This window comes from Danio rerio, chromosome 4 (assembly GCF_052040795.2).
Source record: "Danio rerio strain M-AB ecotype USA chromosome 4, GRCz13ab, whole genome shotgun sequence".
Lineage (NCBI taxonomy): Eukaryota > Metazoa > Chordata > Actinopteri > Cypriniformes > Danionidae > Danio > Danio rerio.
Genome location: NC_141024.2, coordinates 71,796,474 through 71,822,437, shown reverse-complemented (window position 1 = coordinate 71,822,437; position 25,964 = coordinate 71,796,474). Strand labels below are relative to the sequence as shown.

General features: G+C 40.1%; 1 protein-coding gene and 2 non-coding genes across 4 annotated transcripts in view; 2 read left to right on the top strand and 1 right to left on the bottom strand.

The window, feature by feature from the left end:
- Window positions 1-25,964, bottom strand: part of myrfl (myelin regulatory factor like) — a 250,410-nt gene that overhangs the window by 63,627 nt on the left and 160,819 nt on the right. Inside the window, exon 26 of one of the 2 annotated variants that reach the window (XM_088650228.1) lies at window positions 10,297-10,700. The exons of the other annotated variant lie outside the window; for it this stretch is intronic. Coding sequence (XP_088506354.1) covers window positions 10,614-10,700 — 87 coding nt within the window. The 3' untranslated portion in view covers window positions 10,297-10,613. Of the gene's footprint in view, window positions 1-10,296; window positions 10,701-25,964 lie in introns of those variants that run through there. 2 annotated transcript variants of the gene reach the window in all.
- On the top strand, window positions 1,287-1,359 carry trnam-cau (transfer RNA methionine (anticodon CAU)). The gene has a single exon. It is a non-coding gene; the product is annotated as a tRNA-Met (tRNA).
- On the top strand, window positions 2,137-2,209 carry trnam-cau (transfer RNA methionine (anticodon CAU)). The gene has a single exon. It is a non-coding gene; the product is annotated as a tRNA-Met (tRNA).

The window sequence follows — 25,964 nt, the reverse complement described above, 5'->3', positions numbered from 1 at the left end:
GCACTTGCATTAAAGCCCTCGTCCATTGTTTTGTTCACATGCTTCTCCGAGTTGCTGTTGACAATGCCTTGATCACAAATGCCTTTAAACTTACAGTCTTAAGTGCCCATAAAGGCTGCCAGGGACACTGCTACGCTGCATGAACTTTGGCGCAAAGAGATTGATGCGCTGCTTTGTCAGTGTTATTGTCTCACTCAGACATGGTGCCAGACAGTTAAAGACTTTATCCTGAACTCATAGCCAAAGATCACGTTCGTCACAAATGGGAATCGAACCCACACCTCCAGAGGAGGCTGTGACCTGACCACAGCAATTCAGACCGCTCAGCCATCCAGACATGTTTACGTGGTGCAAGCTGACTCCTAGGAGCCACACTGCAGCACCGTGATATGGAAGCTGGTGTTTCACAGTTTGAACAGCTCTAGCAGCCTGCCACGTTGGCGCAGTAGGCAGCGCGTCAGTCTCATAATCTGAAGGTCGTGAGTTCGAGCCTCACATGGGGCAGGGTGGTTCCTTTTAGCACACGGGAGCGCTTAGATGACTGGGCGCCATTTTTTATCCCCTTCCGTGTAGTTCATGCTTCCTGGGGGCAAAAGAGGCTACAGCTCCTCTGGAGGCATGGTGGCGTGAAGTTCAAAGAACATTACCTGAGTCTGAAGCAATGATGGTAAGATGCTCCCATTCCTGTCACGTTGTCGCTTGACGTTCGGAATGGATCTATCAAATGTCATGAATTAACAGTGTGTGAGGAATTCACGAAAAGTTCTGCAAGTCCCATTACCTTAAAAATCAACGGCATCCCAGGACATTCCACTACAGGGCATTCCAAGACAGTTCTTTAAATCCCCTTTCGGTGCACTTGCATTAAAGCCCTCGTCCATTGTTTTGTTCACATGCTTCTCCGAGTTGCTGTTGACAATGCCTTGATCACAAATGCCTTTAAACTTACAGTCTTAAGTGCCCATAAAGGCTGCCAGGGACACTGCTACGCTGCATGAACTTTGGCGCAAAGAGATTGATGCGCTGCTTTGTCAGTGTTATTGTCTCACTCAGACATGGTGCCAGACAGTTAAAGACTTTATCCTGAACTCATAGCCAAAGATCACATTTGTCACAAATGGGAATCGAACCCACACCTCCAGAGGAGGCTGTGACCTGACCACAACGATTTAGACTGCTCAGCCATCCAGACATGTTTACCTGGTCCAAGCTGTCTCCTAGCAGACAAACTACAGCACCGTGATATGGAAGCTGGTCTTTCACAGTTTGAACAGTTCTAGCAGTCTGCCTCGTTGGCGCAGTAGGCAGCGCGTCTGTCTCATAATCTGAAGGTCGTGAGTTCGAGCCTCACATGAGGCAGGGTGGTACCGTTTAGCACACGGGAGTGCTTAGATGACTGGGCACCCTATCCCCTTTTGTGTGGTTCATGCTTCCTGGGGGCAAAAGAGGCAACAGCTCCTCTAGAGGCATGGGGGCGTGAAGTTCAAAGAACATTACCTGAGTCTGAAGCAATGATGGTAAGATGCTCCCATTCCTGTCACGTTGTCGCTTGACGTTCGGAATGGATCTATCAAATGTCATGAATTAACAGTGTGTGAGGAATTCACGAAAAGTTCTGCAAATCCTATTACCTTAAAAATCAACGGCATCCCAGGACATTCCACTACAGGGCATTCCAAGACAGTTCTTTGGATCCCCTTTCGGTGCACTTGCATTAAAGCCCTCGTCCATTGTTTTGTTCACATGCTTCTCCGAGTTGCTGTTGACAATGCCTTGATCACAAATGCCTTTAAACTTACAGTCTTAAGTGCCCATAAAGGCTGCCAGGGACACTGCTACGCTGCATGAACTTTGGCGCAAAGAGATTGATGCGCTGCTTTGTCAGTGTTATTGTCTCACTCAGACATGGTGCCAGAGAGTTAAAGACTTAATCCTGAACTCATAGCCAAAGATCACGTTTGTCACAAATGGGAATCGAACCCACACCTCCAGAAAAGGCTGTGACCTGACCACAGCGATTTAGACTGCTCAGCCATCCAGACATGTTTACCTGGTCCAAGCTGTCTCCTAGGAGACACACTGCAGCACCGTGATATGGAAGCTAGTGTTTCACAGTTTGAACAGTTCTAGCAGTCTGCCTCGTTGGCGCAGTGGGCAGCGCGTCAGTCTCATAATCTGAAGGTCGTGAGTTCGAGCCTCACATGGGGCAGGGTGGTATCTTTTAGCACACGGGAGCGCTTAGATGACTGGGCGGCATTTTTTATCCCCTTCCGTGTGGTTCATGCTTCCTGGGGGCAAAAGAGGCTACAGCTCCTCTGGAGGCCTGGTGGCGTGAAGTTCAAAGAACATTTCCTGAGTCTAAAGCCATGATGGTAAGATGCTCCTATTCCTGTCATGTTGTCGCTTGACATTCGGAGTGGATCTATCAAATGTCATGAATTAACAGTGTGTGAGGAATTCACAAAAAGTTCTGCAAATCCCATAACCTTAAAAATCAACGGCATCCCAGGACATTCCACTACAGGGCATTCCAAGACAGTTCTTTAAATCCCCTTTCGGTGCACTTGCATTAAAGCCCTCGTCTATTGTTTTGTTCACATGCTTCTCCGAGTTGCTGTTGACAATGCCTTGATCACAAATGCCTTTAAACTTACAGTCTTAAGTGCCCATAAAGGCTGCCAGGGACACTGCTGCGCTGCATGAACTTTGGCGCAAAGAGATTGATGCGCTGCTTTGTCATTGTTATTGTCTCACTCTGACATGGTGCCAGAGAGTAAAAGACTTAATCCTGAACTCATAGCCAAAGATCACGTTTGTCAAAAACAGGAATCCAACCCAAACCTCCAGAGCAGGCTACGATCTGACCACAGCGATTCAGACAGCTCAACCACCCGGACATGTTTACCTGGTCCGTTGTCTCCCAGGAGCCCCACCACAGCACCGTGACATGGAAGCTGGTCTTTCACAGTTTGCACACTTTCAGCAGTCTGCCTTGTTGGCGCAGTAGGCAGTGCGTCAGTCTCATAATCTGAAGGTCGTGAGTTCGAGCCTTCCACGGGGCAGGGTGATAACTTTTGTCACACGGGAGTGCTCAGATGACTGGGTGGCATTTTTTATCCCCTTCTGTGTGGTTCATGCTTCCTGGGGGCAAAAGAGGCTACAGCTCCTCTGGAGGCATGCTGGCGTGAAGTTCAAAGAACATTACCTGAGTCTGAAGCAATGATGGTAAGATGCTCCCATTCCTGTCTTGTTGTCGCTTGACGTTCGGAGTGGGTCTATCAAATGTCATGAATTAACAGTGTGCGAGGAATTCACGAAAAGTTCTGCAAATCCCATTACCTTAAAAATCAACGGCATCCCAGGACATTCCACTACAGGGCATTCCAAGACAGTTCTTTGGATCCCCTTTCGGTGCACTTGCATTAAAGCCCTCGTCCATTGTTTTGTTCACATGCTTCTCCGAGTTGCTGTTGACAATGCCTTGATCACAAATGCCTTTAAACTTACGGTCTTAAGTGCCCATAAAGGCTGCCAGAGACACTGCTACGCTGCATGAACTTTGGCGCAAAGAGATTGATGCGCTGCTTTGTCAGTGTTATTGTCTCACTCTGACATGGTGCCAGAGAGTAAAAGACTTAATCCTGAACTCATAGCCAAAGATTACTTTTGTCAAAAACAGGAATCAAACCCACACCTCCAGAGCAGGCTACGACCTGACCACAGCGATTCAGACCGCTGAACCATCCGGACATATTTATCTGGTCCAAGTTGTCTCCTAGGAGCCCCACCACAGCACCGTGACATGGAAGCTAGTGTTTCACAGTTTGCACAGTTTCAGCAGTCTGTCACATTGGCAGAGTAGGCAGCGCGTCAGTCTCATAATCTGAAGGTCGTGAGTTCGAGCCTCACACGGGGCAGGGTGGTTCCTTTTAGCACACGGGAGCGCTTAGATGACTGGGTGGCATTTTTACCCCCTTCCGTGTAGTTCATGCTTCCTGGGGGCAAAAGAGGCTACAGCTCCTCTGGAGGCCTAGTGGTGTTAAGTTCAAAGAACATTTCCTGAGTCTGAAGCAATGATGGTAAGATGCTCCCATTCCTGTCACGTAGTCGCTTTACGTTCGGAATGGATCTATCAAATGTCATGAATTAACAGTGTGTGAGGAATTCACGAAAAGTTCTGCAAATCCCATTACCTTAAAAATCAACGGCATCCCAGGACATTCCACTACAGGGCATTCCAAGACAGTTCTTTGGATCCCCTTTCGGTGCACTTGCATTAAAGCCCTCGTCCATTGTTTTGTTCACATGCTTCTCCGAGTTGCTGTTGACAATGCCTTCATCACAAATGCCTTTAAACGTACAGTCTAAAATGCCTATTAAGGCTGCCAGGGACACTGCTATGCTGCATGAACTTTGGCGCAAAGAGATTGATGCGCTGCTTTGTCAGTGTTATTGTCTCACTCTGACATGGTGCCAGAGAGTAAAAGACTTAATCCTGAACTCATAGCCAAAGATCACGTTTGTCAAAAACAGGAATCAAACCCACACAACCAGAGCAGGCTGCGACCAGACCACAGCAATTCAGACCGCTCAGCCATCCAGATATGTTTACTTGGTCCAAGCTGTCTCCTAGGAGCCACACCGCAGCAACGTGATATGGAAGCTGGCGTTTCACAGTTTCAGCAGTTTCAGCAGCCAGCCTCGGTGGCGCAGTAGGCAGAGCGTCAGTCTCATAATCTGAAGGTCGTGAGTTCCAACCTCACATGGTGCAGGGTGGTACCTTTTGGCACACAGGAGCGCTCAGATGACTCGGCGCCATTTTTTATCCCCTTGCGTGTGGTTCATGCTTCCTGGGGGCAAAAGAGGCTAAAGCTCCTCTGGAGGCATGGTGGCGTGAAGTTCAAAGAACATTACCTAAGTCTGAAGCAATGATGGGAAGATGCTCCCATTCCTGTCACAATGTCGCTTGACGTTCGGAGTGGATCTATCAAATGTCATGAATTAACAGTGTGTGAGGAATTCATGAAAAGTCCTGCAAATACCATTACCTTAAAAATCAACGGCATCGCAGGACATTCCACAACAGGGCATTCCAAGACAGTTCTTTAAATCCCCTTTCGGTGCACTTGCATTAAAGCCCTCGTCCATTGTTTTGTTCACATGCTTCTCCGAGTTACTGTTGACATGCGTTGATCACAAACACCTTGAAACTTACAGTCTAAAGTGCCCATTAAGGCTGCCAGGGACACTGCTACGCTGCATGAACTTTGGCGCAAAGAAATTGATGCGCTGCTTTGTCATTGTTATTGTCTCACTCAGACATGGTGCCAGAGAGTTAAAGACTTAATCCTGAACTCATAGCCAAATATGACGTTTGTCACAAATGGGAATCGAACCCACACCTCCAGAACAAGCTGTGACCTGACCACAGCGACTTAGACCGCTCAGCCAGGCTAACATGTTTACCTGGCCCAAACTGTCTCCTAGGAGCCACACCGCAGCACCGTGATATGGAAGCTGGTGTTTCACAGTTTGCACAGTTTCAGCAGTCTGCCTCGTTGGCTCTGTAGGCAGCGCGTCAGTCTCATAATCTGAAGGTTGTGAGTTTGAGCCTCACATGGGTTAGGGTGGTACCTTGCGGCACACGGGAGCGCTTAGATGACTGGTCAGCATTTTTTATCCCCTTCCGTGTGGTTCATGCTTCCTGGGGGCAAAAGAGGCTACAGCTCCTCTGGAGGCCTGGTGGCGTGAAGTTCAAAGAACATTTCCTGAGTCTGAAGCAATGATGGTAAGATGCTTCCATTCCTGTCACGTTGTCACTTGACGTTCGGAGTGGATCTATCAAATGTCATGAATTAACAGTGTGCGAGGATTTCACGAAAAGTCCTGCAAATCCCATTACCTTAAAAATCTACGGCATCCCAGGACATTCCACTAAAGGGCATTCCAAGACAGTTCTTTGGATCCCCTTTCGGTGCACTTGGATTTCAGCCCTCGTCCATTGTTTTGTTCACATGCTTCTCCGAGTTACTGTTGACAATGTCTTGATCACAAATGCCTTTAAACTTACAGTCTAAAGTGCCCATTAAGGCTGCCAGGCACACTGCTACGCTGCATGAACTTTGGCGCAAAGAGATTGATGCGCTGCTTTGTCAGTGTTATTGTCTCACTCGGACATGGTGCCAGAGAGTTAAAGACTTAATCCTGAACTTATAGCCAAAGATCACGTTTGTCAGAAATGGTAATCGAACCCACACCTCCAGAGGAGGCTGCAACTTGACCGCAGCGATTTAGACCTCTCGTCCATCCTGACATGTTTACCTGGTCCAAGCTGTCTCCTAGGAGCCACACCGCAGCAGAGTGATATGGAAGCTGGTGTTTCACAGTTTGCACAGTTCTAGCAGTCTGCCTCGTTGGCGCAGTAGGCCTTCAGTCTCATAATCTGAAGGTCGTGAGTTCGAGCCTCACACGGGGCAGGGTGGTACCATTTGGCACACGGGAGCGCTTAGATGACTGGGTTGCATTTATTATCCCCTTCCGTGTGGTTCATGCTTCCTGGGGGCAAAAGAGGCTACAGCTCCTCTGGAGGCCTAGTGGTGTTAAGTTCAAAGAACATTTCCTGAGTCTGAAGCAATGATGGTAAGATGCTCCCATTCCTGTCACGTAGTCGCTTTACGTTCGGAGTGGATCTGTCAAATATCATGAATTAACAGTGTGCAAGGATTTCACGAAAAGTACTGCAAATCCCATTACCTTAAAAATCAACGGCATCCCAGGACATTCCACTACAGGGCATTCCAAGACAGTTCTTTTGATCCCCTTTCGGTGCACTTGCATTAAAGCCCCCGTCCATTGTTTTGTTCACATGCTTCTCCGAGTTGCTGTTGACAATGCCTTGATCACAAATGCCTTAAAACCTACAGTCTAAAGTGCCCATTAAAGGGTCACAAAACACCAAAACACATTTTTTGAGCTGTTGACAGTCGTATTTGTGTCCCACACTGCTAAAAACACTATTAGGACACATATATTTCACTAAAAAGTGTAAATTGGCTGTTTTTGCGTTATTTCCAGCAAATTCATACTTTCGGTTTGAAACAAATTTTTGAAGCTGCGTCACGGTCATGACATAATAGCGTTGTATTCCAGCGTGCAGACTGGACGTCTGTGCCAGAGTGTGTCTTATTACGTCTTACATTGTGCTGCATTGATGCATGAGTAAAGCTTGGTTCAAACCAATCAGCGCACTCTATTGTGCAACTTCATTAATATTCATTACTGTCACAGTGTTTAGATGACAGATACGCCACGTTGTGTTGGCAAAACAAGCGTGAAGTGTTACTTTTATAGTTTGCTGCAGTTAAGTTTTGTTTTCACTTTCTCTCTGTGAGAGCGCAGCTGGAGTCACGTGTGGATTAACAGTGTACGCGACGCTCGACAACAATAACTTACGTGTCTAAGGAGGATTATTGTTTACCTGAGAGCTGTTCTCATCTGCAAACGCTGAGATCCTGATTCGCTTGTAGTCTCCTCTTAATAAAGACGCGGCTCTAGTTGCTGGTGATTGTCCTGTCTCTACAGATTTGGTAAGTGAGCGACCAGTGCTGTTTGTTTATTCAGTTTGTTCATATCGAACAAACTATGTCACTGAGTGTAAACGTGTGAGCCCCACAACCAAACTTTAACCTCGTGTAGGATTTTCACCTCATTTTGTGACCGTAATAACAAATGCGGCTTTCTGACGCTACCTGCCGAGTGCATCTAAGTTTCCGGGAAATGCTGAGGTTTTTTTCTCTCATTCGCCGTGCGGTATCAAACATTGCATGAAAAATACACACTTAGAGCAGTTCCTCGAATCAAATATCTCGTTAGTCGCGAGCGACGTGAATGGCTTCCCTGAATGAAAGAGCCAAACTGCAGTTAAAGTCCACCATTTAATAATTTGGCAAATAATTCGACTACAGATGTCCATGTAAACACAGTCACTTTCTCCCCTGTTGTGTGTGTGTTTTGACTCTGAAACACAGCGCGCCCAAATAGACACTCCCACACCATCCCACTTCAGTTCCTCCGACACTCCCCCTAAACAGAGCTGGACACGCCCACTTTTCTGACTTTTTCCAAAGTAGAGGTGTGTAAACACCCTGCTGAAACGAGGCGGTTTCATGGCCCTTTAAGGCTGCCAGGGACACTGCTACGCTGCATAAAGTTTGGCACAAAGAGATTGATGCGGCGCTTTGTCAGTGTTATTGTCTCACTCGGACATGGTGCCAGAGAGTTAAAAACTTGAGCCTGAATGCATAACCAAAGATTAGGTTTATCAGAAGTAGGATTCAAACCCATGCCACCAGCAGAGACTGCAACCTGAACACAGCGCCTTGGACCGCTCGGCCATCTTAACATGTTTACCTAGCCCAAGCTGTCTCCTAGGACCCACACCGCAGCAATGTGACATGGAAGCTGGTGTTTCACAGTTTGCCCAGGGCCAACTGTCTGCCTTGTTGGTGCAGTAGGCAGCGAGTCAGTCTAATAATCTGAAGGTGGGCAGTATGAGCCTCACACGGGGCAGGGTGGTACCCAGTGTTGGGCAAGCTACTTGAAAAATGTAGTGAGCCAAGCTATTAGCTACTCTACTTAAAATGTAGCTTAACTACACTAAAAGCTACCCCCTGGGAAATGTAGCAAGCTAAGTTAAAAGCTGCTTGCCTACATCTAAGCTATTTTTGCAATTTTTAATTTTAAATCGTAGCAACTTAAATCCAAGTCAATCATATCTTAGACTTCAATAAAACTACCAATGAAACATATGAGGCTTAATAGTTTAGTTGAGTTATTTACTGTAAATAATATGCTGTACTAAACAGAAACACATTATAGTATAACAGCAAAAACAAAAAATCCAATAAAAGCAGGTGTTACACATTTAAAATTCTATAGTCATTTATATTAAAGACAAATATTTTGACATAAGCATTAAGCATATTGTATATATATTTACAACTCTTTATTAATAAATTACACTACATAATGTAGTCATTTATAGTAGTACTTACTATAAATTACTAAAGTGCTTTTGAGCACAGCATCAGAAATTAAGTTATTGCATCTTAACATGTACTTCTCGAGGTATGGTCACGAGCCTAATTTGGTTGGCGACGCCGCCGACCAAAGGGGGCAGTAACGCACCAGGAGCGGCATTCTTTATTTCCTTCTTTGCGGCTTACTCTGGATGCTCTTGTTCCCCCACAGTGCAAACACATGCAGTATAAGGGAGTTAAAGTGAATATATATCAGACCTCCTAGTTTTTCGCATTTATTTGTGACTTTTTACAATAAAAATGACTGATTTTCTGGTGGTAATTCCCAGAAATTTGCAGACAATTCAATTAAATTATATATATATATATATATATATATATATATGTGCGCCGAGCATGGCCACCATGTTGCGAGCTCTGTATTTTGCACTGTCGTTGAATTTGCACTGACATTTTATTTGCACTGTCTGTATTTTGCACTGTTGTTGTATTTACACTGTATCTGTATTTGGTACTGTCTGGAGCCAGCACCAAAGCTTTTCACTCATCATAGCACACGCGCTGCTGATGATGTGACAATAAAAGTGATTTGATTTAATTTGATTTTGATTTAGATTTCCCTTTCCGGAGCATCTGACATGTAACTCATTCAGGAAATGCGTTAGGGCTTCCCCTACCGTAACACCTAAAACACCGATTGCTGTAAAACTTAACTCAGGGAAGCAATTTGGTATTGTCCCGTAAACTGCAGGGAAAGAGTTAAACGAAATCACTTATTGACTTCATGAACTCAATTCCAGTCATAGCAATGGCTCCATTTTTTTTAGATGTTTTAGACGGCCAGCTAAAACCAGCCAACCAGCCTAGGCTGGTTTAAGCTGGATTTTTCATCAGGGCAATGACAGGCTGATGGCTGTATCTCAGAAATTAGAAATATTTCAAATAGGCACAATCCTTATGAATAAACTGCATAGTTGTAATCTAAACAACTACATTCAAAAGCCTCTACAGTAGATTATGTAGTCTAAGAGATGCAAAATCATCAACAGCTGCAGAATCATTACTTGTAAAAAGTACTTCTATCTACAGGTTGCCTTGCAAATAAATTCTTTGTGATTTCCATGAGTAAAAAATATATTTATTTATAACTTTGATGACAGATTCTGTCACCTTTATTGTAGCTTTTGACATACAGAGAAAACCTTAACAGGATAACAATATTTTAACAGTCCTCTGAAGTAATCAAACGCCATACAGCTCGATTTTTCACTGGATTTTATTATTTACACAAAGTGTTTGGTCAACATCATTGCACACAGCAGTACATATGAAATGCGCTCAGTTCACTAAAGGAATACACAGAGCAGTCGGTCACAGCAAACGATGATCTGAGTGCGATCAGATAAATTCCGAAACTAAAAATGAGAATAAGAAACGTTTTAAAAGTAAGAAAAAAACGTATTTCGAATGGCTTTTTTCAGCAACAAATATTAATAACTTTCTTCCTCCGACATGGTCAGATACCGGATGTAGCTTCTGGAGGGCTGTTCTGACCGCAGCGTCATCTGGTGTTGATCAGTCACAGCGACGGAAGAACTGGAAATGGTAGTCAGTAAATAGAACTCCTGCGTAGTTACGATCGGTGCTACAATCGGCCAAACCCTACAAGAAAACAATCATATTGTCACTATACAGATTTAAGTCATGCTGCTATTAAAAGCCTGTTTAACAAAGTTACTGTTTAATTATTCATACTTTTTTTTAGCTTAGTCCCTTTAATAATCTGGGATCGCCACAGCGGAATGAACCATCAACTTATGCAGCATATCCCTGCTGAAAAATCCAGCTTAAACCAGCCTAGGCTGGTTGGCTGGTTTTAGCTGGTTGACCAGCCTGGTTTTAGAGGGGTTTTGGCCATTTCCAGGCTGGTTTCCACCCATTTCCAGCCTGGTCCTAGCTGGTCAGGCTGGAAAATGACCAGCCAAATCCAGCTAAAACCAGCTCAACCAGCCTGGTTGAAGCTGGATATAGCTGGTTTTGGCTGGACTCCCAGCTTGGCTAGGCTGATCAAGCTGGTTTAAGCTGGTCATCTCCCAGCCTGACCAGCTAAGACCAGGCTGGAAACCAGCCTGGAAGTGGCCAAAACCCCTCTAAAACCAGGCTAGTCGACCAGCTAAAACCAGCCTAGGCTGGTTTAAGCTGGATTTTTCAGCAGGGATGTTTTACGCAGTGCATGCCCTTCCAGCTGCAACCCATCACTGGGGAACACACATACACTCTCATTCACACTCATAAACTACGGACAGTTTTAGCTTACCCAATTCACCTGTACCGCATGTCTTTGGACTTGAAACCGGAGGACATGCAAACTACACACCGAAATGCCAACTGACCCTTCCGAGGCTTAACCCAGCGACCTTCTTGCTGTGAGGCGACAGCACTACCTACTGCGCCACTGCGTCGCCAGTTACTGTTAAATTAGACACTAAAATAGAAATACAGTCTGCACGATGTTTCAAGCTGTCAAGTCATACAGGTCTCAAACACGATTCCTGGAGGGCCTGGAGTTTTGTTCCAACCCTAATCAAACACAGCTGATCCAACTAATCAAGACTAATTGAGATTATCATGCAGGTGTGAGTCAGAGCTAAACTATGCAGAGCTGCGGCCCTCCAGGAATTGAGTCTGAGAGCATTGGATGAAGTCATGGCTTAAGTCACAAGCCTTGAGGTTTGGTCCACTGGAGCGTTTCAAAGGACAACACTACAACGCTTGGAACGGATTGTTGCCCACAGCCTTTTTTAAAATTTACATCATATTACATATGCGGTGGTGCTGTCGCCTTACAGCAAGAAGGTCGCTGGTTCGAGCCTTGGCTGGGTCAGTTGGCATTTCTGTCTGGAGTTTGCATGTTCTCTCCGTGTTGGCGTGGGTTTCCCTCACAGAGGAAAATGACGTACAGGTGAATTGGGTAAGCTAAATTGTCTGTAGTGTGTGTGTGGGTGTTTCCCAGTGATGGGTTGCAGGTGGAAGCGCATCTGCTGCGTTAAACATATGCTGGATAAGTTAGCGGTTCACTCCACTGTGGCAACCCCAGATTAATAAAGGGACTAAGCCGAAAAGAAAATGAATGGATGAATGTTACATATGCAGCCACCCTTACTTATGCTGCATTCACACCAGACGCGGTACGTGTGTCAAGCATGAGTGATTTACATGTTAAGTCAATGCAAACGCGCGATACGCGCGAATGGCGTGGAGTGAATGATGCGAATTGCGCGAATGACACGGTACGAATAGTGCAATACGCGCGAGGCGAATTGAGCGTTTTGCCCGTTTGACGCGCTTAACGAGCGTTTCGCGTGAATCTCTCGAGTTCGAAAATCTGAACTTCAGCGGACATTCGCGCCGCGTTAACCAATCAGAAGCTTGCTCTTGTGGGGGCGTGATTGTGACGTAGAAGCTGTTGATGGTGTCCCGGGGGAAATCCTCCAGGGGACACCAACAACAAGTCATCAAACTGGGCTCGGCTCAGTCAGAAGCACCGCTGAATGTCTCCGTGATCCAGGTTCAGTTTCTGGAGGAGTTTATGAGCTCACAGAGCTGGATGCACCTCTGAAAGCATGTAGTGGACTCAGACACGACACTAAACGTATCGACGCTGTTTTTCAGCCTTCATAAAGCACATAAACACTGCTATTTTCTTCATAAAATCCATGTTAGCCATTTAGCAATTAAGCTACAGTCACCGGGCAGACAGAAGCCGCGCCCATCACGCGAATCCGCGTCTGTTCTGAAGTTAATTTGACGCGCGAATGAAGCGGATTTCACGCGGCAATTTACGCGCTAACAGACGCGGTTCTGCGTCTGGTGTGAACACAGCATAAAGCTTTTCCATAAAGACAGGTGAGCTAATAGAATAAAGCTGCGGTCATATTGTTGGCACATTTGCTTCATCTGGAGTTTTGAGTGGGGGTGAAAAATTTCACCATACATTACATCAAAACAGCGAAAATCTAATAAACGTCTAAAATTAGCCCAAAATTACTAGTCGTCAAATAGACAGACTTTACACTTGTTCTTATTTTTTTCCTGTGTATTTGATGACTAGTCTAGTTTTGGGGCTTTTCTTATACGTTCACTGAAAGCCCAAATTTCCAATAGTATCTGGATGCAGCCTTTATGATGCAAGCTGAGACTGCATCCCTCAGCGATGCAATGTCAGACACAATGCACACAAATGGAGCGAGTGACATCCCTGCGACGGGTAGGGTTAGGTGAGCCCATTAAAAAGCATTGGATGCAGCTCAGATTGCACTGCATCTCTCCAAATTTCACCTTGTTTTAGCCAATACATCTATGTTTAGACGTCTATGAGACATCTATTAGACTTATTTTTAACAAAATGGTTGCTGGGTGCATCCAATAAGCGCACATTCATTTCTTCTTCAGAACAGGATGCGTGCAGTCTATGTGCACCTCATGATGTTCGTGCCTCACATGCGCTTTCCGTTGGTTTGGCACTACTTAGGTTGTCAATAGATTGAAAAGAAACACTGATCTCTAAAAGGTAGCAAAAGCGATGAGGGTTTGTGTGAGGTGTTTAAAAGATGTTCGCAACTCTGATTTCTAAATGGAAAGATGCTTTAGTCACATCGTTTTGTGTCTGCGATCAAATGAACTATCCTTTAAAAGCCTGTGCACATAATAAACACACAAAAACGCATGAGGATACACAGGAACTCACTGCCACTGAAGTGCGGAAGTGGTAGGAGGCACGGCGATGGTTTGCCGCTGCCAATGTCCACTTATGTATGTAGCCCTGTGACAAAAAGAGAGAGAACGGAACGAAATACCAAAGTCAGTTTTACACAAGCGACAAAAAACTCTGCAACAAATAAATGTTATTTTTATTCTGCAAAAATTATTATGCAAAGTAAACTCTACGTTCATACATTTTAAACTATCAACACATGAAATTACATATTTTTTATGAATTGCTAAAATATGGAAGCGTATGAGTAGCATAATTCAATTCAAAATGTAATATGCAAAATGGCAATGCAATATGGTAAATGGCGATGTATTTCTGTATTTAAATTTGCATTTTCCAAGACATATGAGCAATGTTTGGTGCAGAATGAAAATGTAAATTAAATTACATTGTTTGTATTTCTCATTTCAAACACTGTTTTCATATGTAAATTGTATCCACATTTTAAAGCTTCATAAGTAGCAAAATTAAATTGAAAATGCTAAACACAAACTGAATTTGATGTGAATAAAGTACAAGCAGAAACTGTAGCAAAATGATCATTTAAATGTTATTTGTCCTAAATGCATTTACGCTCGCGTCTAGGAAGCGCAGGATTACATTTTCAGCATAACAGCATGGGATGTGTGTAGCAAAATTAATTTTGAAATGTAATATGCAAAACGATAATGCAATATGTAAATGGCAGTGTATTTCTGCATTTCAGTTAGCATTTTCCAAGACATACGTGCAATGTTTGCTGCAAAATGAAAGTGAAAATGAAAAAAACATAATGCATTTTCATTTAACACATCACGACGAATAAAAGCCGAGTTGAAATTGAAAATGCATTCTGGCCTGGCCTCCATCTGGTCAAAGGCCTCCTCCATGGCTTGGAAGGGGGGGGGGGGTACCTCAGCCTGGTGAAGGAGATCACTTCTACCGCTATGCCAAGAAAAACTCTTGAAAGATACAGGATGGTGAAATGTTGATGTTGCTGAAACCAGTTCTGAACCAGGGGGCTATTTCATAAAAGTGGTTAAGAAAAGCGGGGATTAAAGCCAAAAGCCTGACTTCAATGAGCCGAACTAAACGTCCACGCTTAAACTGGTTTCATAACAGCAAGTTGAAGATCATTTGATCTGACTAGTCTGAGTTCAGTTTTAATAATCTAGATAACTGCTCGTGCACGTTTCAGTCGTGAAACCTTAGAAGTCGAGCATAGATACATCGATTATGTTGTGTGCTACCATGGCAACTTAGAGAACTGAAAGAGCTCTGAAATGAGACACAGCTGTTTTACAGCGAAACTGCAGATTGTTCAGTAGGCTTCATTTGTAGCAATATATTTTTAAAATATAGGCTATTATTTAGGCCTATTAACAATAAAATAAATATTTGTTATAAAACATAGTAATTGTTGTGCTTGACCGCGTGCATGTGCATGAGAGAGAGGATTTGTGCTTACTGCCAATTGTTGCTTGCAAGGAAAAGTTTTAATGCATTGCAGGCTCCCTGTAACATACAAAATGTTCTAAATGTAAGCACATAGGTTTAAAATAAATAAAGAGCTGTGCACACTCGAGCGGTGGGATTTTTAATTTGCTCCCGAATCTGCTGCAAATCATTGCTTTCCCTTTGCCACTTGTTTCCCGCGGGAAAATATCTTTACGTTAAAGTGACGTTGCTGCTCAGCATGTATCATCTCCCGATTATTGCACTCATTTTACAGTTTTAAAGTCATTATGTAAGAAATGTAGTCTTCTTCTTTATATTAGTCAGTGTCTTTCTTAACCCCGTGCTCGCGTGGGTTTCCTCCAGGAGCTCCGGTTTCCCTCAAATCCAAAGACATGCGGCATGCGCTATAGGTGAATTGAATAAGCTAAATTGGCCATAGTGTAGGAATGTGAATGAGTGTGTGTGGATGTTTCCAAGTGAAGTCGTCCGCTGCATAAATCATATGCTGTGTAAGTTGGCCATTCATTGCTCTGTGGTAACCCCAGATTAATAAAGGCACTAAGCCTAAAAAAATAAACGTGTATATACATATATATCTATATATATATATATATATATACACATACACATACATACATATATATATATATATATATATATATATATATATATATATATATATATATATATATATATATATATATATATATATCGAGAGAGAGAGAGCTAACCCCCCTCACAGATTTCTCTTTTAAATTAATATTTTCTACTGGATGTTTTACAATAATATATTTGTGCATATACATAAGATTATACCAATGCAAAATTTGAAATATATATATATATATATATATATATATATATATATATATATATATATATATATATATATATATATATATATATAATTATTATTTATTTATTTATTTTTGCTATTAAGTGACTATAAAGTTATTATCATTAAGATGTTAAGTGGATTTAAATGGCATCAGATTATGGCAGGTGAATGTTAACATTACTTTGATCAAGCTTGAACTTAAGACTTAGCCTGAGAGTTAGCCTGCCCCCGGACCAGGCTAGTTTCCCAGCATAAGTTGCCAGGGTAACTAAGTTTGAACTATCGTAAATTTGATTTATGAAACCGAATCCGCCATTAATAAACCTGACTTACCAAAATAAGCCTGGCTTTTTCTGTAAGCTTGGTTTATGGAATAGCTCCCAGAGCAGAGTGGTGGAAGGACACATTGTCCAAGACAACACTGTATTGCATATGATGAATGTGATTTGCTGATTTGCTTACTCTTCCTCTGACTCATTCCAATGTGCTTGAACGCAGATGACCTCACCTGCTGCTTTTTATAGTGCTTAAACACCTGATTGTTTTGTTGACAATTAAGCAAACAAGTGTTTGCACACATGATGACTGTGTTAAACCAATTGGTTGGACGGTGCGGTAATTTGACAATCAGAGCATTGGTATTGCAAGGAAGTGACTTCATGATAGATATTTTTGTGCGTAATGTATGTTAAGTGTGTTTAGTGTGTTGCAAATCCACTGTAGAAACCAACAGACTATCATCAAAATGATGATAGCGGACTTACAATTTTAATACACGACTCCTGTAATATACTTGAAACTGTATATGTTTTACAGTGCATTGATCATGAAGCCTGAAATTATGGCTTGGTTTGTCATATGTGAGATGAATGAATGTTAAAAATCTTTCTCCTCCTTTCATTAACTTATCTATGATTTTAATCAAATGTGTAAAATGTATTGTATTAACAGTATAAATGTATGCTTTATACCAGGGGTGCTCAATCCTGTTCCTGGAGATCTACCTTCCTGCAGAGCTCACCTGCAACCTTGATTAAACACATCTGTCTTTAATTACCAAGGGCTCCTTCAGATCGTAGCTGCATGCCAAATGACACACTATGCACTCATGCACTCAACAGGATAGTATATGTATGCACAGCAAATTTTAGATAGTAGATTTAACTACCTTAGAGCTTAAATTAACACTCCCTCAGAGTTTATATGGGAACCACTATAAGTGTTAAAAACAACACTTTTGAAAATATTAACATTGTCAACACCAAGAAAGTGTTAATTAGCAAACTCTTATTGTGTAAAATATCTGTTAAATTTCTGAAAAAAATACCAGCAGCTGTGGTAGCCAGAATCTTTCTGTGAAAAACATGGAAGTTTTATATAACTGTATTAATTTACAAAAAATAACAATATTTCATGAACTAATACAATGTTCAGTTTACAAAATCATAGCTTAGTAGAAAAAAATGTAAAGTCTTTAGATGCAATAATGTGTTCATGTGTGATTGCAATTAGCAAACAAATTTTCACTGCATTAGTTACTACACAGTTACCTTTAAACAAAAAAAGATGCAGCATAACATTAAATACTCTCAGTTCATCTTGGACTTGAACAGAGATGCTATTATCCTCCACAATGGTGACACAAAAACTGTTCAGCTGTTTTTCTTTTTTTTTTTCATTTTTAGATTTTACGGAAAAATACCAGCAGCTGTGGTTGCCAGTAATCTGCTGTTTTTAACATTCATAAATTCAGTTTACAGAATATTTCTGTTAAAAGCACATTCAACAGTCTGTATTTTTTATCGATCACACACTGCAAATTTTAGATTTAGTAGATTTAACTACCTTAGAGTTAAAATTAACACTCCCTCAGTGTATATATGGGAACCACTATAAGTGTTAAAATAACACTTTTGAAAGTGTTAAAATTTTTAACACCCAGAGTGTTAATTAGCAAACTCTTATTGTGTAAAATATCTGTTAAATGTATGTCAAAATACTGGCAGCAGTGGTTGCCAGTAATCTGCTGTTTTCAACATTTTACATTCGTAAATTCAGTTTCCAGAATATTTCTGTTAAAAACAAATCCCATAGTCTGTATTTTTCATTCGAACACACTTAAGCCTTAAATTCCACAGCAAAATCCTAACTAGTGTCCTCACTACAGAAAGCTGAACACTCAGACAGTGATGAAGTTAATGAGACAATTAAGTGTCTAATTAAAGGAGGATTGAGAATTATTGATGAACAACTGTTAACAAGCAGAATCACTGAAGGAAAGAAAAACACAAGCCAAAACCAAAGATGAAATCAACTGAGAAAAAAAAACTCTAAATAAAATAATAATCAATAAAAATAAAACAAATTACACATTAAAAAATGTTATTTTTCAACATCTTTAAAACAACTCATCAAATTAAACAACTTATCATGGAGCTTCACCTATTACTGACCTGTGACTTTATTTCTGTCATGTGAACAAAAGCTCTTAATGAAATTTCTGTTGTTCATTTGAAGTCACCGTGATGGAGGACAGAGTCTGCTTTAGTCAGGCTCTTCAACTTCTTACTATAAATGTCTTTTATTTAGGCTGCTATAGTTAGTGTTAATCACACTACTTATACATATAGCATGGAAGGCCAAAAGAAAATTAAAGTGTCAGTCTGAAGAGATTATTTATGATATCATAGCCATTTTTCCTGCTTGTTTTTTTAATTCAGTATCATATTAGTTATGTGTGAGAAATAAATAATATACATAAATGAAACCACTGAAGCTCCAACAATGACCTTATAACAGGTTATCAAATAATACCTGCCGTGAGCATAACCGCATTCACCATCGGGAGGCGCTATAATCACTCTCGTAGGAGAATTTTGCTTTCACCATCTAAAATAAATAAAGTTATTCAACATGTGCATCCGATAGCTCCGCCCCTTCCGCTACGTAAGCAAACCTGCGGTCGTTGAGTGTGTGAAGTGTCCATCATTCCACACTTCATTTTAGCGGATGAATGAGTGCATCATCCGTGTAATTTAAGTGCACTTATTATTGTTAGCTTTCAGTGTGAACACACTACTTTATACTACAAAATGGCGTAGAATAGTGCATAAGTATGCGATTTGAAACGCAGCTAATGTTTCAGGGGTGGCCAACCCTATTCCTGGAGAGCCACCTTCCTGCAGATTTCAGTTGCCACCCATATCAAACACACCTGCCTGTAATTATCAAGTGGTGTTCAGGCCCTAATTAATTGGTTCAGGTGTGTTTAATATGGGTAGCAACTGAAATCTGCAGGAAGGTGGCTCTCCAGGAATAGGGTTGGCCACCCCTGATCTATTTAGTTGGTTTAGTTGCGTTTGATCAGGGTTGGAGCTAAACTTTGCAGGAAGGTAGATCTCCAGGAACAGGGTTGAGCACTACTGCTCTTAGAGTTGGGGTCGAGTCCACCTTTGTCGAGTCCCAGTCGAGACCAAGTCCTTAACCTGTCGAGTACAAGTCCGAGTTCAAAAGGGGTCGAGTCGGACTTGAGTCCAAGTCCTTAACATCCGAGTCCGAGTCGAGTCTGGCCGAGTCCAGACAGTCATAGAACTCATTTATTAATTTTCTTTTGGCTTGGTCACTTCACTTTCCATTCACTTTCATTCACACTCGCACACCACGGCCATTTTACTAAATTCAATTTCCCTGTGACCAGTGACCTGCTTGCTGTGAGGCAACAGTGCTAAGCACTGAGCCATGGTGCCACCTATGTAAAAAAAATTGAAAATGATAAAATGATAATAATAAAAATAAAATAATAATAATAATAAATCAAATAAAATTTTCTATTACAATTAAACTGTTAAATTAATATTTTAAACTTTTGATACACTTTTTACAAAACGCCTTGTCATTTCTGTTAGCTTGCTTCAAATCAAATTAAAATGAAAATTGGAGGATATATGTAGAACTTATATTATTTTACAAGACTCACACGTTTGACATTATCATGCCACTTTCTCAAATTTCTTCTGTTTAAATTACGCTTGCATGATCAAGGCAACAATGCATTTTTATTAAGATTAATTCCAGAGAACTCTGTTATCAGGCCCAGTGTGGAAAATGAAACCATATTCATGCCGACTGACCCAGATCAGCACAGAACATAAAGGTTCAGCAAAGAGAGACCATTCGGCTTCGATGCTGTCTCAACAGGGTATTAACAGTCAGAAGAAATTTGTTCTAAATAAACAAAGAGTGAATACATATCGCGGGCGATTGGGTGCAAAATAAAACCCAGTGGGAATCAGACTGAAAAAATAGTCCAGTGCAGATTTCTAGGGTCCACCTGTTAGTGCTAGCCTAAAACAGGGGTTCTCAATGTCTACATTAAAAAGGTCCAAATCTGATTTTTTTATTAAGGTCAAATGTATGAAACAATTGATATTACATAACTTGTTTTTAATAAACATCCGTAAGATGCAGCACGGTGGTGCAGTGGGTAGCACAATGGCCTCACTGCAAGAAGGTTACTGATTCAAGCTGGCTTGGGGCAAAATAAACACATACTTATCTGTTCATTCAACTTTGAACTGTCTATTCTCTACATCAATTCTTTCAGTGAGGCCGATATCTTCTTCCATTAAAATGATTGCTTTGCTGGAGTGTGTTAAAGCAGGCGTGCGCGCACGATTATTCAGCATGATCATGATTAGGCCTGGCCCTAACCAATTTGGAGCCCTAGGCAAGATTTGAGGTGAATTCCAGTCAATTCTACTGCTAGTGCCAACACAATCTCACGACAATTCGTAACTTTTTCATTTAGTGGCTAATTCGTATGAATTCGTACGATCTAATTCGTACAATTTAGTACGATTTGCTCATCCCCCAATAATGGTTGGGGTTAGGGGTGGGGTCAGGTGCCACGCCTCCTTTTTAAAATCGTACTATTTCGTACGACTGAACTCGTACGAATACGTACGAATTAGTCACTAAACTGGCAAAACGTAAAATACTTACGTTTTCTCGTGAGATCAGGCTGCTAGTGCACATATACTCAAAAGAAACTTATTAGCTTTGTCTTGGACATTCTTTCATTTTAATAAAGCAAGTTTACATTCCAAATACTTAGAAAGAAGTTTTTGCAACTTTGAGACAAGGCGAAAAATATGCAGCACTCATGCATTGTGAAACCTGCGTATGTTTTGCAAGTGGACAAAACTAAAATTTTATTTTAACTAAACATGCTATGAAGCAGAAAGGAAGGATGAAGAGTCAGGCAGGTAAGATTAAGCATAAAACAGCTCACAATTCAGGTCTAAAAAGACAACAGTTAATTCTCATTCATTCGATCATTTATTTTCTTTTCGACTTAGTCCCTTTATTAATCAGGGGTCGCCACAGCAGAATGAACCGCCAAATTATCCAGCATATGTTTTACACAGCGGATGCCTTTCCAGCTAAAACACAATACTGGGAAACATCCATACACACTCATACCCCATAGCCAATTTAGTTCATCAATTCACCTATAGTTTTTGGACTGTGGAGGAAACTGGAACTCCCGGAGGAAACCCACGCCAACACGGTGAGAACGTGCAAACTCCACACAGAAACACCAAATGACCCAGCCGTAGCTCGAATCAGCGACCTTCTTGCTGTAAGGCGACAGACCTACCCACTGCGCCACCGTGCAGCCCACAGATAATTCTATAAAACATATTTTTTTGTATCTTTTGGAATTGTTAAATTAAATTAATATTCTTGCAAAAGACTTTTTAAATGATCTTAATACATCACTCCAGTTGTGTCTTTGTGTTCCAATTAACACAAATTGGAACTTTTGAGGATAGGTCATGATCCTGGTCCTCAGTTCAAAAGACAGTGATGACATCAGCATACTACGGAAGCGTAGAGCTGCCACCCAGGTAAAAAAAAAAAGAGCTTTATCACGTTTGTACAATATACTTTTCACGTTTGTACAATATAATATCACGTTCTTACAATATAATATCACGTTTGTGCAATATAATATCACGTTTGTACAATATAATATCACGTTCGTACAATATAATATCACGTTTGTACAATATAATATCACATTTGTACAATATAATATCACGTTCGTACAATATAATATCACGTTTGTACAATATACTTTTCACGTTCTTACAATATAATATCATGTTTGTACAATATAATATCACGTTTGTACAATATACTTTTCACGTTCTTACAATATAATATCACGTTTGTACAATATAATATCACGTTTGTACAATATAATATCACGTTTGTACAATATAATATCACGTTTGTACAATATAATATCACGTTTGTACAATATAATATCACGTTTGTACAATATAATATCACGTTCGTACAATATAATATCACGTTTGTACAATATAATATCACGTTTGTACAATATAATATCACGTTCGTACAATATAATATCACGTTTGTACAATATACTTTTCACGTTCTTACAATATAATATCATGTTTGTACAATATACTTTTCACGTTCTTACAATATAATATCACGTTTGTACAATATAATATCACGTTTGTACAATATACTTTTCACGTTCTTACAATATAATATCACGTTTGTACAATATAATATCACGTTTGTACAATATAATATTACGTTTGTACAATATAATATCACGTTTGTACAATATACTTTTCACATTCTTACAATATAATATCACGTTTGTACAATATAATATCACGTTTGTACAATATAATATCACGTTTGTACAATATAATATTACGTTTGTACAATATAATATCACGTTTGTACAATATACTTTTCACATTCTTACAATATAATATCACGTTTGTACAATATAATATCACGTTTGTACAATATAATATCACGTTTGTACAATATAATATCACGTTTGTACAATATAATATCACGTTTGTACAATATACTTTTCACGTTTGTACAATATAATATCACGTTTGTACAATATAATTATCACGTTCTTACAATATAATATCACGTTTGTACAATATAATATCACGTTTGTACAATATACTTTTCACGTTTGTACAATATAATATCACGTTCTTACAATATAATATCACGTTTGTACAATATAATATCACGTTTGTACAATATAATATCACGTTCTTACAATATAATATCATGTTTGTACAATATAATTATCACGTTATTTGCCGCCATACGTGCGCACAGATGATGATGTGCGCGCGCGGGACTTTTTTTCTCGCGCTGGATCAGTTGAGTGCGCGCGTGAAGATCCCCTGTGCGCTCGCGTATGTAATCTGCTCACGGTTCACTTCTTAAGTTGATTTGCCGACATACCACGTCGACTCCTATACGACAAACTGAAGCCCTTTGGAATCTGTATAAATGGAGCCATTGATGGGTTTTCGAGAGCTATGATTTGGCTTCATGCCTTTTCAACAAACAGTGATCCCAAAATCATTGCTGGTTATTTCATAGCATTAGTTGAAAAGAGGCTTGGGACACCTTCCCGGATTCGCTCCGATCTGGGAACAGAAAATGTCACAATGGCAGACATGCAAAGATTCTTGCGATGGAGTATGGATCATGACGTCAATAACTGTTTTATTACTGGGTCTAGTAATCACAATCAGTAGCTGCAAAATTTCCCCATGTCTTAATTCAAGCATAAAATAGAACTTAATTAATTCTGTAAAACGAGACATTTTCTCACGCTCTGATCGCACCAGTAGCCTAAGCAATAAAGTTTTCACGTAATAACGTGATAATTATATTGTACAAACATGATATTATATTGTAAGAACGTGATAATTATATTGTACAAACGTGATATTATATTGTACAAACACGATATTATATTGTACAAACGCGATATTATATTGTACAAACGCGATATTATATTGTACAAACGCGATATTATATTGTAAGAACGTGAAAAGTATATTGTACAAACGTGATATTATATTGTACAAACGTGATATTATATTGTACAAACGCGATATTATATTGTAAGAACGTGAAAAGTATATTGTACAAACGTGATATTATATTGTACAAACGCGATATTATATTGTACAAACGTGATATTATATTGTAAGAACGTGAAAAGTATATTGTACAAACATGATATTATATTGTACAAACGCGATATTATATTGTACAAACGCGATATTATATTGTAAGAACGTGAAAAGTATATTGTACAAACGTGATATTATATTGTACAAACGTGATATTATATTGTACAAACGCGATATTATATTGTACAAACGCGATATTATATTGTAAGAACGTGAAAAGTATATTGTACAAACGTGATATTATATTGTACAAACGCGATATTATATTGTACAAACGCGATATTATATTGTAAGAACGTGAAAAGTATATTGTACAAACGTGATATTATATTGTACAAACGTGATATTATATTGTACAAACGCGATATTATATTGTAAGAACGTGAAAAGTATATTGTACAAACGTGATATTATATTGTACAAACGCGATATTATATTGTACAAACGTGATATTATATTGTAAGAACGTGAAAAGTATATTGTACAAACGTGATATTATATTGTACAAACGCGATATTATATTGTACAAACGCGATATTATATTGTACAAACGCGATATTATATTGTAAGAACGTGAAAAGTATATTGTACAAACGTGATATTATATTGTACAAACGCGATATTATATTGTACAAACGTGATATTATATTGTAAGAACGTGAAAAGTATATTGTACAAACGTGATATTATATTGTAAGAACGTGATATTATATTGTACAAACGTGATATTATATTGTACAAACGTGATATTATATTGTAAGAACGTGAAAAGTATATTGTACAAACGTGATAAAGCTCATTTTTTTTTTTTTTACCTGGGTGGCAGCTCTACGCTTCCGTAGCATACAACTATGTATAATTCAGAATGAAACTTTGAGATGATTAATTATGCTATACACATATTCTTGCACTCTGTCATAGACTACATATAAATAGAACCAGAAATTAGTCATTATCAGATTCTCTCTGGCATATTCAACATGTAGGGCAGATATATACTGCTGCTCACAATCACAGAAGACACACATTGTGGTCACAGGCACCCCTAATTTCTCCGATGTCTGTCATCAAAATATTACCTGAACATTAGTTTTTACACAAAGTCAAACCTCATTCTATCTTTAAAAAGATTAATCCAGTGATTATCCATTCTGAATATTGACTGGATTTAAATATAACTCTTCATTAAATCCATTTGTGCTTATATTGACTTAATATAATATGCAACTCCAAGCAACAATATTACAACATTTTTGCTAAACCATCATTTAATTCCAGTAATTATACACTCTCTTTATACTCTCCTAACCCTAACCCCCAAAATCAGAAGCTCATCTGGGATCTGGGATGAGTTTATTATACGGAACGCGTCCGTCAGTCAGCATGCATAATAGGCTACACTGATTCAGCCAGTTGTGACAATCGACGCACATCTTTACAGTAAAGAAAGAGAATGCAGATGTTTTTATATTCAATTTAACACGCTTTCAAGCCAAAATAAAGCGGAAGCACAATTCTCTTGAACAGCTCTTGCAGTTCTATCGCATTTCAGATCGTTGTGTTGACGGTGCTTTCACTTTTCATATAAAGATTAAACATATGGGGGAAGTATTGGAAAATGAAACGGGATGATAGCGGGATGTCATTACAAGAGTCACACAGGAAAACTTTGAATATTACGGAGTCCGGATTTTAGAAGCCCTGGCCTAAATCAAGCGCTGAGCGCATCTTTCTCTGGCTCAGAGCCAAAGCGCAAAACTTTGAATCTGACAGTTATTTGCGGATATATTGACACCAATATAAACAACAAAACA